This window comes from Callorhinchus milii, unplaced genomic scaffold (assembly GCF_018977255.1).
Source record: "Callorhinchus milii isolate IMCB2004 unplaced genomic scaffold, IMCB_Cmil_1.0 Scaffold4, whole genome shotgun sequence".
Lineage (NCBI taxonomy): Eukaryota > Metazoa > Chordata > Chondrichthyes > Chimaeriformes > Callorhinchidae > Callorhinchus > Callorhinchus milii.
Window position 1 is genome coordinate 66,609,554 of NW_024704745.1, and position 15,845 is coordinate 66,625,398.

Below are 15,845 nucleotides of genomic sequence, written 5' to 3' on the forward strand. Positions count from 1 at the left end.
GAAATTACACTGTACTAGCACAGAGGAGCTATGTACTCATACTAATGNAAAAAAACATGTCCAAGGCCATTCACTGTTAACAATAGGTAAAAAAATAGGAGGGAAGTTTGTGATATTGTTCCTGACACCGAGCATCAACATTTCTAGTTTAGAGCAGTGATGGCTAACCTTCATGGTTGGTCTACAAAATACATTTTCTTGATTGAATATTTTTTGATTTATGGCATAAATCAAGCAAAAAAACTGAAATCACTCTACCAATCGAACCCAGACTTACCTAGATTTGTGCGACTGTTCAGGGGTGGGGTGGCTTCTTGATGACCCCAAGGGCTACTTCCAGCCTGTGGGCTACAGATTGGCTACTACTGGTATTGGATTAGTGTCTTTAGGGCACTTCCTAGTGAACTAGGGGATGCAATCTTTGAATGACTTTTGAAGCAGGGGATGAGCTAGAATATTGTTAGTGAAGAATTTCTACTCTTTGAAAGCTGACAAAATTGAGCACTTTGAAATACCAGTGTTGAACTATTGAAACAATTCTACTAGTTCAATAAATGTGCTCCCTTCAACAGTTCTCTTCCATGTTTGAGTCCCCTTTTTCACTTGGAAGTGTCCTAAAAGAGTCAAAACCATAAACGTTGGGATTCAATGTCAGGAACAACATTTCAGATTTACCTCCTTTGCAAGGATCAGAAAGCTTTCTTGAGGCCCATGTGGGGTTCAGGTCTAAGCTGGGAACCAGGTTTGCAGAAAACAATTGCAGCTAACGGTGAGCTACCATGACTGAAGACCACTCTGAATCTCAAATCTATTCTGTTCTTTTTCTTGACTTTTTTCTGTGTCTTCAACATACCCTTCAATATACAGGTAAAATAACAAACTTATTGACATTCTGAGATGTCATACCTCAATGAAAGGGTCAAGGTCAGAGATTGTATGGGACCAGGAGTACTTCACATCCATTGGCCAGATACAACTGTTACCTGTTGGTACTAGAAAGTTTCTGAATAATTCTTTGAAAGGAACTCCATGGGTGTGTGTGGATGCGTGACTCTCTCTTTCTCTCTGTCATTGTAGAAAACCAAACTAAAGAGATATTAGAGAGCCCTGTCTTATCCACCATGTGCAGATTTGGGAAGTTATTGCCCAAGGTCATGACAGGGTCATGCTGAAATTCTTTAAAAGGGAGGCTGCTTTTTTTTTTGGTGGGGGGGGGGTTCCCAATGATTTGGTACCATAACGGATCCTCAATATTACATTGTGTGGAGGATGCTATAATTGAAATGTAGCGTATATTTCCTTCACAGCTGGAAGGGGAGAGAACAAAAAGTGAAGACTGGAGGACAAAGAACTTGCGTCCTCATCTCATTCAGATGAGATTTTAACATGAGCCAAGACTTTGATCTATAGCGCTGGAAATTGTCACTTCATGATTAATAAAATTAATTAAAACACTTAATGCACAATTGATAAGGGACAACAGTTTCCACTATTTATAAATTATGAACTATCTTCGTGTTTTCCCATACAAAAAAACTAATGTATGAAGAGGAAGAGAGCAGCTTGGATATGTTTTACTTACCTCTCCAAGATAGCATATCTGTTTATGTGCAACCTCGACAAAAACTTCTATTATCAAGTTAACAGTATCAGGCGTATTCTTGTAGATTTCCATTAAGCCAATGCAGTTATTGAGAAAGTCCATTAAAAAGGTGAAGAGAATGACCACATTGTCTATCTGTGTTGCTTCAGCTATACCACAAAGTGCCTCCAGTGTGGCGATGACCTCCTGTTTCACCTCTTCTTCCTGGCAGATCTGTTGAAAGTTTTCTTGGTTTATAACATTGAGAAATCGTTGTTGGAGTGGCTGGAGAACCTAAGGAGATTTCAAAACAAAATTTTTTAAAAAAACTTAAAGAAAGTGTGGCAGCATTATCAAGCATTTTTCATTTTAGGATGATATTAGACGAAGCAGGAGCCAGGCTGGAATTTCAGGAGTAAAATTTGTAAATGGATCTGAAATTTATTTTGCTTCAACCATTATGCCAAGCAACAAGGGCTGAGATTTCAAACCTACAAATGATACAAGTGTCCGCCCACAAACACACAGCCACTCCACTTCACAGTAAATCTTATGAAGCGCTTTGGGATGTTCTTCTGACGTGAAAGGCACTATACCAAGTGCAAGGATTAATATTAAGACCCTGGGTCTCTGTATCACCTGGTTGCTGGGAAGGATTACATTACACATGTGTGTAATTTGCACAAGTGCATGGTGTGTGTAATATTGTTCCCGCTGTGTGTAATACAAACCTGTAAGACATTTCTGGGGGAAATTATATATTATGTACATAACAATATGGTAGGTCATTAACTTACCTGGGGTAGTCTTAAAAGCATCGATATTTTCATTTGCTTTATACTGAATAACTAAGTTATTTCTCAATTTTTTTAAAAAAAAACTGCTCAAACATCATTGGCCAGTTTACAGTGCGCTAAATCAGGGTGGTCCAACTGGCGAGCTGCGGTCCAATTTCATCTGCCACCCTGCCCATTTCATCTGCCCCCACCCACCGTCCATTTCATCTACCCGCCCTCCCCCCCTCCATCTCATCTGCCCCCACCCACCCTCCATTTCACCTGCCCCCACCCATTTTCCATTTCATCTGACCCACCAGCTCTCTCCATAGGTAAATGTTATATTATATTTCTGGAAGGGAAACACAAAAATATTGCTGTTGTGGCCTGTGGACATTTCTCAAGTAGGGCATCCAGCCCTCAGCAGCCAAAAGGTTGGATCACCCTGCACTAAATTATACTACGACATAGCTTCAAACAGAAGATATCTTTTTAAAAATATAAGTTATGCTTAATGAGAGTTAACAAAATATCCATTTAAATTCACATCTGAATTCTCACCTCTGTCCAATACTGCTGTTTGGTTTCTGTGTCGACATGAGCAAACCCTGCTAAAACCAGGGCTTTCATTAGTGTTCGTTGTACAGTGCTGGGAAGGTAGTTCAAAGGTGGACTTCGACTTGCGTATTGTTTTGCCAAATTCCACCAACTTTCGCATTTTATTACTAAATTGGCCCTAAAACAAAATGGTTATCAATTAAAAGTTCCATAAAATCTGCATAAACAATTACTCCACTGACTGACATTGTGCTGCAATTATACGACCATATTTAACATTAAATAACTCAGTTAAATGATTGACAAGACGAATACTAGGAAATAACACTCATGACAACATTGGCTGTTACAGGATTACAGCTACATCCATAACAACTTGCATTGGCTTGCGTGTGATGCAAAGGCCATTCTTCAGCATATATCAGGTACAATAATAAAAAAGAAAATTAAGTAATAGTAATTTAAGATGTTAGTTGACTAGATGCATTTCTGGGAGGTTTTTGAAGATAGGGAGAGAGGCCATTGATGCCAGGTAAAGTGGTTTTGGATGGGAGTTCCAGAGGATAGAAACTTAGTGGCTGCAGGCTCAGCCTTCAATGGTAGAGCAAGGAGAGTGGGGAGCAAGCAACACAGCATGGAGTTGGAGGAGCAGGTAGAATATAGATATGGTGTTTAGCTCAATTCCCAGCTGTCTTTCATACCACACATCCAGTCCCTTGCTAAGACTATTATTTTCCATCTTTGGAGCATTGCCCATTTATGTCTTTACTTCATCTCCTCTGCTGTTGAAATTCTCATTGATGCCAAGTGACTTGGAGTAGAGTGCTCCAATGCCCTCCTCATTGGCCTCCCTAGCTCCAATCTTGCCAAGCTCCCAATCAGGAAGGATACTCACCTTTCCCTCCTCTCTACCAGTGTTACAAGCAGTTGAACTGTGTCATTGGCCAAGTCTTGTTCCGAAATCCACACCGACAAATTACTGATAACTTTTTCTAAAAGATACCCCACAATCCACTGAGCACCTTCGGTATCTGTACCAAATGCCGTACTTAAAGGTAAACTTATCTGAGGAAAGAGGATATATTTTTTAACATTAGTACCAGTGCTTTTTTTAAGCTCTTAGGTAAGGTTACAAAAAAAAACCTCTGGAAAACCCTCAAATACAGACCCAAGGTCAGTCTATTGGGCTGGAATTTAATTTTTTGTTGCTTTTTCCTGCCTCTGAACATGGTTACCTCTCAAAAGACGTATATTTTAAATGCCTTTATAAATTCTGTACTTTTGTTTAGTGTGCTTGCATTTTTTCACTCCGCTGTTCTGGTATAAGTTATGAAACACTTTGGTCTGGTGTTATATGCATACCAATGACTTCACGTTTTGACTATTCATCCCCAAATTGTTCTCTACATCCACTGCACCATAAAAGTACAAATATGTCTGTTTAGTCCCATTTTCCTGCCTTTTCCCTAAATCCTTTGGAAAGAATGTAAAGTCACTGATACGTTTAGTATTAGGCTTTTATCCATGCAGTGATTACTGTGGCATTCAATATCCAATTGCAGAAATCCATCAGACATCTCTCTACTGAAAACACACAAGTAAAAAATATAGCGAACTGCACCAGGGTCAACATTCAAACTGAAGTTAATAAGGAAAAGTATTGACCACCAGATATAATTTGAATCCTATTTTGGATACAGATATTAATAAAGAATTGTTATGAGAGGTCTACGAAACAGAATGCACATAAAACCAAACAAAACAAACACAACCTACTTGCGCACTGTGTAAAACAGATCTAAATAAGAATCTGCATAACATTCAAAGCTTCACATGAGCAACAGTCAATAAAAGTATGAAACCAGGATTTGAAAAGCCAAATGCATTTACAGTATTGAAGAGGAAGGGAAAAATTATCTTGTACCTGGTCATAAAGCTTTTCATCTACTAGTAAGTAAGTCTTTGCCCATCGTTTCAGGAACCACATAATATCCTTCCCCATTTGTGGGCTAAGAAGTTCTGTCAAGTGTGCCCTTATGGCTCGCGATTCAACTTCTGAAGCTCTAAGAACAGCAGATAACAACCTAGAATAAAGCACTTTAGGTCAGTTTGAAAGATGGTTTCAGATACAGTAATTGCAAAGATTTTCTGAAAAGTTTTAAATTATAACAGAACATTCATAATGTACTTGAGATTTCTATGTACAGTATTTATTTTGCAGCATTCTCTTTCAAACCCCTGCTCTCCTGAAGACACTAACTCTTGCTGAACTATGACTAAATGAACAAAAAACTGGCTTGTGACAAAGGCAACCCTCATATCCCAGAGGCACTCTTCAAGCGCAGGTCTTGACAGTGAACATCAACACTGAACCGTGGTAAAATCAAAGTACGCTCTAATCCTGTCCACACCCTGCTATCAATTACTCTAAGTCTTCCCCTCTGTCTTAATAGACTCACACAGGAACTCTAACCCCTAAATTAGTTTTCTCCACCACCCAAAAAAAAAGGAAGGAAAGGAAGGAAGGAAGGAAGGAAAGAAAGAAAGAAAGAAAGAAAGAAAGAAAGAAAGAAAGAAAGAAAGAAAGAAAGAAAGAAAGAAAGAAAGAAAGAAAGAAAGAAAGAAAGAAAGAAAGAAAGAAAGAAAGAAAGAAAGAAAGAAAGAAAGAAAGAAGGAAGGAAGAAAGGAAGGAAGGAAAGAAAGAAAGAAAGAAAGAAAGAAAGGAAGGAAAGGAAAGAAAAGAAAAGGAAGGCTAACATAGCAGCTTCATTACACTCACCTAATCACAGAATCAGTTTGGTTGCATCCTGGGATTGAGGAGGCCTTCTCCCCTGGAGAGCCCAGAATCTGAAGTGTTGTGTTAATGTCCACTTCACTCGCATGCTTAATGGAATACTCCATTATTTCTGAAGGTATGAGAGGAGTCTCTCCCTGAGTATCATCAGCTAAGAGGTAGCCTAGCAAAATCAACACAAAGATTTTATTTTAGTTTCCACATTAGTCCAGAAATCTAGAATTGTGTAAAATGAGTACTGAACTCCAGTCAGCATCTGCTTCGACTTTTTTTGGCAGCTGTGCATCAAACCTTTATACACTACACCAATTTAAACAGAATATTCAAAATTAATTAAAACAATTTAGTGTATATAAGGGTAGCGTTCTTTAGAAACATGTAAACCATCAGTGTTGGTTCCATACAGAAGTTTATCGAATACTATATGTTGTTACTAAACTGAGAAAAGTGAATCCCACCTGTGACTAAAAGCAACCAGTGAATATCCTCATACAGATCATCTAGTACTTTATTATCTAATGACGCTGGACCTGGTGACGACAGGAAGTGCTGCTGTTGTCGCTGTAACTGGCCATGAAGTTGTGTTACTCGATCTTCTAATAAACTGCATCAGAGAGTGGGTGGAAAAAAAATCAGTTTACGATCAACAACAACTTGCGTTTATATAGGATAGGGACTTCACAAAGGGTAGTGAAGTGCTATTGGGTTATAATCCCTGAAAAATGTGATTTCTTCACTCCGTGTTCAGAGATTGATTTTGTTCCTTATGCATGACACAGAGATAAACAAGAAATTGATTTCTGACACATAATTTTCATATTAGAAATTAATAGTTACCATTCTTTCTCAATCTCCGACAAGTAAAACCTTGCACTTATAAAGCAGCTTTCACATAGGAAAATATCTCAAAGGGCTTCACAAACACAAAGTGGAAGCCTGAGAGGGTGATGGGGGAGGTAAGATTGAGGAGGCCAAAGATGTAGTGAAAGAAAAAGGGTTTTAGATGGGTTTTGAAAGTTCCAGAGAGCAGGGATAAATGTGGATCGCTAGCCCACTGATGGCTGGGTGGAAGGTGTAAAGCAAACATGAGTTAGCAGAGGGGAAGAAGTGTGTGAGCGAGTAGAACCTCTGGAGATCATAGAGATAGGGTGGAGCAAATGGCATGAAGGTGCTTGAAAGTTAGAATGAGAATTTTAAAGTCAAATCCACTGGATTAAAGTTTCAAACACCAAATTAAGAAAAGTATTTACATTATAATTTAGTTCAATATACTACTGCTTTCAGTCTTTTAACCTACGTTGAGGAGCTACAGCAGTTCCAAGAATAATGATCATCTTCAAGAACATGCATTTTACATTGCAGGTTTCATGTAAAATGTATCCAAAGTGCTTTCCAATAAAAAAATGTTGGACTACAGAACAGGGTAAGAAGAGATCGACTATAGGCACTTGAGGAGTCAGCCTTTATAAATAAGGCTCTAATGCGTATATTATACGAACAGAAACAATGTAGAGTAATTTGGGTTTATTCAATTTGGGTTTATTCTTACCCACTAAGAATTGCTCCCAATTTCTGAACTTCTAAAGATATGACTATAATATCAATTATGGTGGTGAAAATTGACCATCATTGAAGAACATCAAACTCAATTAAATTCTTCTAAAGATAAATCAGACACTCACCTTATTAGAAGAGGTATGCAGTGGTCTGCTGCTATTCTCCCTAGCATGCCTATACTAGCTAATTGGTCTGAGAACATGTCTCGGTCATCTTCCTGCAATTCATTGATTTCTTCCTCATCGCGTGATGCTACACCATTGGCAGTCTAGGTAAGAGAAAGGACAAAACAGTAAGGCATTTGCCATTCAATGGAATCTCAGACATAAAGCTTTGCCAAATCACAGTTCGGTGGCAATGCTGTGTAATTAAAATGTAATTTTTGATTTGTTTCAGCAATTACACCAGATCCATCATCAATGTCAAGTCTTTTCGTGCCCTTTGAACCACAAAATATTCCTAGACCAGAAGAGCACGTGTGTGACCTATACCTGTTCCTCTAGCAAAGCTCCTAGGATGTGTGAGGAAAGTGCTGTGAACAGATTAATTCTCAGTGAATCCATTCATTGCGCTCTTACTACTTTTAACACATCTCCATACTGCATAGTTGAGATTACACCACTAGCGATCACTGGTTGTCAACCCTGGTGGATTCCCCCCTCCCTAATCCAGATTACTCAAGCCAAGAGTCCTGCAGTCACCTCATCTGATAAACTAATTTGTCACAGATTGGGAACTGGGGACTTTCCTGAATCAGAGTTCAACACTGTATTGGCACTCGCACCCTGTGGGCAGGCACTAAAAAAAAACACAGCCAATTTTCAGGTCATTGCCCAGACTACTGTATTTCCTGGTTCTGTTTGTTCGCAAAGCAGAAAGTAATATTAATGGTCGCCTGACGTTCTGTAAGTCCGCCATTTTAGAGTAAAAACCTTGCGACAGGAAGCATCCAAGCTAACTGAGCGCATGCAGTTATTAAGTCACCGCCAACGTATTTTTCTTTGCAAAACAGGAAGTGACACTGACCAACCGAATCAGAAGTTGTCCATTTTGAAAGCCTGCAGCGCATGAGAAGCCTGCAAGCCTGCTGCATGTATGTACAGTGAATGGGGTCTACACTGAATTTTTTTTAAGTGAATTTATGCCATAGCAAAGCATGTTACACAATACACCACTGTGTTATAACTATAGTGCCATGGAATTTTTAGCTTCAACCTGAAGCACCAAAACAGACTTGATTTAACATCTCATGAGAAGGATGACACCTCACACAATGCAGCAATTCTCAATATTGTACTGGAATTTCAGACCACATTATATATTCAGCCAATCAATTGGAAACACCACACATATAATACCGACAGAGCAAGAGTCTGGGAATCAGCAGAACAGCTTCATTGTCTGACTCCCCAGTGCTATTAGCTTGACATTTATGCATACCAGACACATGCAACTGTAAGCAATTACATAGTCAGCAACAGACATTGAGTGTAATTACCATCAAACATGTGCATTCGTGGGTGCATAGATGGTGCACACAGCACCACCTGATGCACTTTCAAAGAGGTATTAATTTTACATCTGTCTTTTTTCAAAAAATCACGCGAAATGTAATCATGTGTTCTATAATCTTACAGGAAGAAATTAGTAACGGCAAATTAGTCACCAAGGAGGTAGGAACCTTAACATGTAGAATGCTAAACATACACTTGGGCAGGAGGTTACCAAGAGGTTGTTGTGCAACAAATGATGCAGTTTTCAGATGGTAACTACTATTACTATACTCAGTGTATTCAGTCTACAACTCGTTTGTTACTGATAAAATAACAAGCCCACTTAATGTTTCATATATCAACTCAGAATCAAATCACAGAGCTATCAAAACCAGTCGTGGATGGATTTATTTAAATACAACATGCAGTGACCTTCCATGTGGTAGTAAGTATTGCTGGAAAAAAACAAACAGAAAAGATATATTATTAAGGCACCGTCCTCCCATATAACACTTTTCATCAAAATGAGCAAATCAAAAGAATTAAATATTTAAACTTTCCTATTGCAGAAATTGAATATCATGGCTAGCACAGAAAAATGATTTTGAGGCTAAAAGTTGCCATCGTGTAATATCCATCATGTCAGCCTCAGTTCTGGGAAAAATATACTCGTCATAAAATATCCTATACACCTTTGTAGTAATTAATTCTTTTTTTTTGTTGTGATGATAACTGCTGCAACGTCAGCCTGTATTCAAGATTCAAGATGAAAATTCAAAAGTTACAGATAATTCTCTCATAGTAATTACTGCAGGTTTCACCCCCCAAATGAAAAAAAACAACAAAATGCATTTATATTGCACCTTTCACATCAGGAGCACGTCCCAAGGTGCTGGACAGTCAAGGGTTTGCACTGGACTGGACACACAATTACAGTTGATAAAATGCACGGTAAATTATTTCAACGTGGAAGGACTGAATAGAATGCGAATATCAGTTTCACAAACGTGAAAGGAATGCAAGCAATCCAGTGAACACCCTGTGCAAAAAATAACTCATACCCAGCAATGACCCAGACATTCTTCCATCCAGGAATCTGATTGATCAGACCAGCTTGGGATTTAAAACCCTTCAAAGAATTTTTTTGTAAATTAAACATCTCATTGAAACCATATTTTCAATATGTATAGGTCTATTCTAGCAACTACATAAATAATATTGAATTACACAAATGTCTTATAGCCAGAAAGCTTTCTTTTGAACATGCTTAAAGGGAGACTGTTGTAACACATGGCACAAATCCTTTGTGGGACTGGAGATATTCCTTTCACACTCAAGATAATCTTCACTTTAGAGGATAATGTAAATTAGAATGTTATCAAAGCAAACTAAATCCCCTGCATGATCAAGGCTATGGAAATGCATCGATTTGATATTTATAAACCGCACTGGCATTAAAAGCTGAATTTCTCTGGTGTTTGTACTGTGTTTGAAGGCAATGTAACATTTCCAATCGACTGAAATAAATTATGAGTAAGTTTTGAAGTCAAGTATTGTGTTCAGAGTTATTCAGAGCTAAACACTTGGTTTGAAAAGAAAGTGGCAGAAACTAAGCAGCATGTTCACAAATTAGTTTTAAATACAATAAAACTTACAAAAACAAGTAGAGTTCTCAATGATAAAGTCACATCTCATGACTTAAGCTTTCTGGAGTTTTACCTGAATTATGACAAGATCATAAAGCTGCAATTATCAAATTTCTAGTCTCCTGGAGGTAGTTTTAACTTCTTTTTTCTTGCACTAGGTGTAAGAAACCTTCTAGTACTTTACTCAAATGATCATCAGTGAGCTGTGACAGTGAGTATCAACAGCCTGTTTGATTCCAGGGGAGGCGGTATCTGAGCCAAGCCCATTCCTGCACTCATCCAGTTTCCACACACAGGCAATGTCCAGCAGGAGTCACCACAGAGTACGGGCCAATTTTCTCCTCCCTAACCTGATACACAGACTAATTTATAACAACTTTTTCAAACTTTTTTTTTAAATGACAGAAAATAGGAAGAACTGAATCAAAATTTACATAAATTTGGAACAAATGTAGTATTAGTCTGACTTATTCAGTGTGATCCAAAAGTGAAAGCACTGGAACCTGGCTGCCCAAACCAGGAGGTGGTGTCTGCACATCATTTTGTAGCTGGTGCAAATTGATCCACCAAGGAGTAATCCCTTAATCCCTTAAACAAACAGAATTGGACTGCTCTGAGAGGCAAATAGCGTTAGTAAAGATAGGAACAAAACAGGTACACAATAATAATAATCCTTGCATTTGATATAGCGCTTTTCACGTCGGGAGGACGTCCCAAAGCGTTTCACAGAACACACTGTAAAGTGAATTGACTGTATATGTGTGGGCGAACGCGGCAGCCAATTGCGCACAGCAATGTCCCACAAACAATTGTAGATTGAAAATGACCAATTTTATTATTGTTTTTCGTTTTGGAGGGATTATTATTAGGCGTGTGGAGTATGGAAACTTGCCCAAGGTTTCGCCCTGCCTGGAATTGAACCCAGGTGTCTCGTTTGCAAGGCGAGTGCTCTAACCACTGAGCTACAGGACTACACAAATACGTATTTAAAAAAAAAGGGTGGCACCGTTATAATGTAGTGGTTTGGTTCCATGAAATCTGATCCCACATTACAACAAGATGCACTAAAAAAATGCCTCTAGGGCTGTCAGATCACCATTAACATTACTTCCTGAGCACCTTCAGTGCTGGAAGGCAAAAGTATACAGTGCTTCATGTGTAGTGTTGGTACACAGTATATAAGCAGATCCGTGTTAAACTAGGACACACATTATAATCGGGTGACTTTGTACTTGATAACCACTTATTGATAACCACTTACTTCAACAATTGAAGGCTGAAGGGACAAAAACAAACTTAATTGAATCTAAGAAAAACTCACCATGTTTCTGGTGCCCTCTGGTGCAGCGAGATGGCACTGAATGTAGGAATTAAAAACTTGTACAGCATGTTGAGTGAAAAACCCTTTATGAAAGTGTTTGTTATCTTGCACAAGTGTAAGCCAGGACTCCAGGAGTTTATCATATGCTTCCATGTACACCATGTCATCCTTGTCCAGCTACAAAGAAACACATTCATATAGATGTCATACTTTCCATTCTATGTAGTCACTTACCAAAATAAATATAGAAAGAAATATTTAATGTGGTCAGGGAATGAAAGCATTAAGCTCAAAACGAACAGAGTACATTATAGATTCAAAATAGATAACTTAAAATGTCTTTGGCATCGTCGTTCTAAAAAAGAACTTGTATTTTATAGGGTACAATTATGTGAAAGTTTCCAAGTGCTTCACAATTTCTGTCAAATGTAATCACTGTTTTTGCAGAACTTAAAAGGCTGCACAAGGTGTCATGGTTTATTTACTCTAAGGTACAAAACCGAAAATTGATCAAGGCCAGTCAAAAGTATGTTTGTAAGTCAGAATTATTCACGGCTTACAAGAAAAAATCTAGCACAGAACAAAGGTAGTTTACTGGGCGCCAAGGCATTGCACTACAGTGTACTGGTCAGTTTGTCCCAGTTATTCCTCCACATGCATGGACCTCAGTAGTGCCACTATGGAAATTAAGGAAGAGGAAACATAGAAAAAGGAGTAGGCTATTCAGCCCCTAGAACCAATTCCGCCATTCTATAAGATCATGGCTGATCTGTACCTCAAGGCCAATTACCACCCTTGTCTCATATGCCTTAATACCCTGGCCTAACAAGTATCTATCTACCTCCATATCGAAAATGTGAATGAATCCAGTATCCACAGCCTTTTGGGTCAGTTCCAGATTTCCACTGCCCTTTGTGTGGAAAAATGCCTCCTAATTTCACTCCTAAATGCCTAGCTCTAATTTTAAAATTAAATAGTTTATCTGTATCTACACTATCAAATCCCTTTATTATTTTAAAAACCTCAATCAGATCACCCCTCAATCTTCCAAACTCAAATCAAACCAAAAAGACTGCCACTTTCATTACAGCATCAGCAGGTCACCTTCCTGTCATTTTGACTCGAGACACAACACATGGAGAAATATATTTTGTTTAAAAAACTATGGATGATCAGAATCCAATGTATTTATACCATTAGATTTTCTTAATTTAACTAACAGTGGATGAGGTCTGGGTATATCTGGGTTATATCCCCAGCAGTGAGTATTTTGAAACCAGAAGAATTGGATACCTGCTATTAAATTACTGAACTTCACAATAGTTTGATGATTTTTCTATTAAACTAGATCTGAACTTAAAAAACAGCTAAATGGAGAGAATAAATGGCATTTCAAATGAAACATGGAAGTACATTGGAAGTGCAAAGGACGTAGATAAAAAGCAGTTTGGCAACTTACTGACTGTCAAAACAGGATTTCTACGTAAATATGCTACAAGTCTGCCGATGACAAGTTCTAGGTATTTTTAATTCATTTCTCTGAAGGATCTTAATAGTAATAATACTAAGTAAACATTTGGTGTATTTTTTTTAGATCCTAACTACAGTATATGGAAAATATTGCACGACATTGGAATGAAATTGAAGACGGGAATACTTAGATTGGCACTCAATCAAGTTTCACATCCAATGCATTTGACCTCAGCACTAACCTCTGAACATTTCATTCTCCCAGTGTCTCAAAGGACACTGGTAATTTATGCTACTATTACATTGTAGCTCTGAAAACTTGATATGTGGTTCCAAACTGGAGGTGTAACTGGATTTAAAGCCTCCAGGACTTTTACATGGCCTCTAGACTGCCAAACACCAACTATGGTATGTGACATTAAGTACTGCAATGACATCAAGATGGTTTGCTTGACATCAAGCGAACAGGATTTTTTTTGTGATCTCTGCTCCTCAAATAACGGTACCAGTGGCTAGGAAATGCACCTGAAATATCAACTTTGTTCCATCGTTTTCCATAATTCTGCTAACATTATTTGACAGCAATTAAAACAATTCTAATTCTAACGTCTTGACATCACTGTAATCCTTATGTAATGACACCAAAATATCTGCACACACAAAGAATGCTGCTAGGTTTGCTACACCCCCCCCTGCAATTTCTCAGACTTCCCTCAGGGGGCAAACTCACAATTTAAAAGTGGTAACACCATTTAATCCTGTTATCTTTACAAATTATGCTTTTTAAAACAAATGGGCAGAATAATTGCAGTAAATTCCTGAAAACTCGTCACTCCAAGGGAAAAAGGATCAGTGACGAGTTATCCGGAGTGGTGAGTTAGGCATATGTATAAGTACACAGATAAATGCAACCGGGATATTGGCAGCATTGTGAATTAAGTGGTAGTAACAAGTTAAGCCAGAGTTAAGTTATCAGGAATTTACTGCCCTGATGTAGTCACTCTCTGGTATAACATATACCATCTAGACTTGGTTTCAGCTTTGTTCTCCAGTCTGTGTTGAGTAATTGGTTCTCATGCAGTAGGGACCCAATCAATGTGCCTCATCACTCCCAAGCCACAGAGGGAGAGGGGAAAAAAAATCAACCAATATTAAAATCAAATAGTTTTCATGCTACCATTCATTATCCAGTGACCTATACTGGAATTAAAGTAAGAACAGGATTGGGATTGACTTGAGATGTTTCCCCACTGTCTGCAGATAATAATAATAATAATCATGCTGTAAAGCCCCTGCATGAGGCACAACCCCTGAGGTAACCAACGCCTGTGGAATAATACACCAGTAGGAATCATACAAATAATACAGCAACAGAAAATGATGCCGCAAATTATACTGAAAAACTTTCTGAGTAAAGGTATCTTAACAAACAAAATGGTCAAGTAAAGGGCTTCAATTCTCTAGAATTTGTACACACTTATGGAGTTTGATAAAACAGTGGATTCAATTCATCCATCATGTCAATTGTAGCTTCCTTTTTTCTCTGCAGACCTATTAGTCAGGAAAACATGTTGCAGATATGAGCAAGCATGCTTCGGGGTTAAATACTGGGATTACTAAAACTAATCCACAAGTTTTATTTATAGAAGGATATTTCTTTTAAAAATACCGATAACAGCTGGTTTTGAAGTTGTGAGTGCTCCTTGAAGAAACATTATTCTTTGATCTACTGTGCGATATTATGAAGTATAACATTACCATTTACAACTTCCTTTCAATTACACTTCAACACATTTTGAGAATACAGCAGAATCCAGTTGGATGGAATAAGTGGGGACACATAAAAATGTGGATCTGGTTATAATGTTACATATAGTAGTGTGGCTATAGAATTACTATCTAAGCAAAATTTGAACATGATGACAATTTGCATAAGATTAAGAAACGTTATCTGCCCTGCATACTTAGGGATTTGACTTTGTCACATTTTAAATCTCCTCCTTATCTTTTAAGTTTCTTCTGCTAAGTTACACCCCCTCCCTCCAACACCCAGATACCATTTCCTAAGAACTTCAGGGCTTCAGTGCCTCTTCCAATACCACTCTGAAGTGACAGCTACGAGACATGCAAAAGCACCACTAGTTGGAACCATCCTCTGTTTGTAGGGAATTGTACACTCATTTTATAGGGAAGCTCTTGGATCCCTATTAAAAAAATAATTGGGAAGCTGTAGAACCAAAAGCTCTCCACTTGGTGGGCTACTAATGCAGTCCTAATGCATCGCTTCAACAGGGATGCAAAAACTTATATGTTTTTTGAACAAAACTTAGTTCCTCCATTTCTCACGTTGACAATACAAACGTCTCTTTCATACATTACAAATGTGATTTTTCAGCAACCAAACAAAATGTGAACTGGTAAATACTATGCTTTATTGCAGGGCCCAGCAGATTTCAGCACTTCCAGAAGTAGATAAAATACTTCATCACAGTTAAATGTTTAGGGAAGTGCTAGAATTTCTGCAGCTAGTAACACTCTACAGAATGTGCTGAGCAAAATGTAATAGTTGTCAAAGAAAAATGCAACATGTTGCGAAACATACATCAAATTACTGCCAAAACATTTGTATCCTGTAAAGTAAAATATTA

The 15,845-nt window shown here is 38.0% G+C and overlaps 1 protein-coding gene across 1 annotated transcript in view; it reads right to left on the reverse strand.

Moving 5' to 3' along the window:
* Positions 1-15,845, reverse strand: part of xpo4 (exportin 4) — a 75,680-nt gene that overhangs the window by 11,032 nt on the left and 48,803 nt on the right. The window contains exons 10-17 of the mRNA XM_042334188.1: positions 11,728-11,904; positions 7,393-7,535; positions 6,169-6,314; positions 5,696-5,873; positions 4,841-5,000; positions 3,812-3,981; positions 2,920-3,094; positions 1,583-1,876 (exon numbers count right to left, since the gene is read on the reverse strand). Coding sequence (XP_042190122.1) covers positions 1,583-1,876; positions 2,920-3,094; positions 3,812-3,981; positions 4,841-5,000; positions 5,696-5,873; positions 6,169-6,314; positions 7,393-7,535; positions 11,728-11,904 — 1,443 coding nt within the window. The remainder of the gene's footprint in view (positions 1-1,582; positions 1,877-2,919; positions 3,095-3,811; positions 3,982-4,840; positions 5,001-5,695; positions 5,874-6,168; positions 6,315-7,392; positions 7,536-11,727; positions 11,905-15,845) is intronic.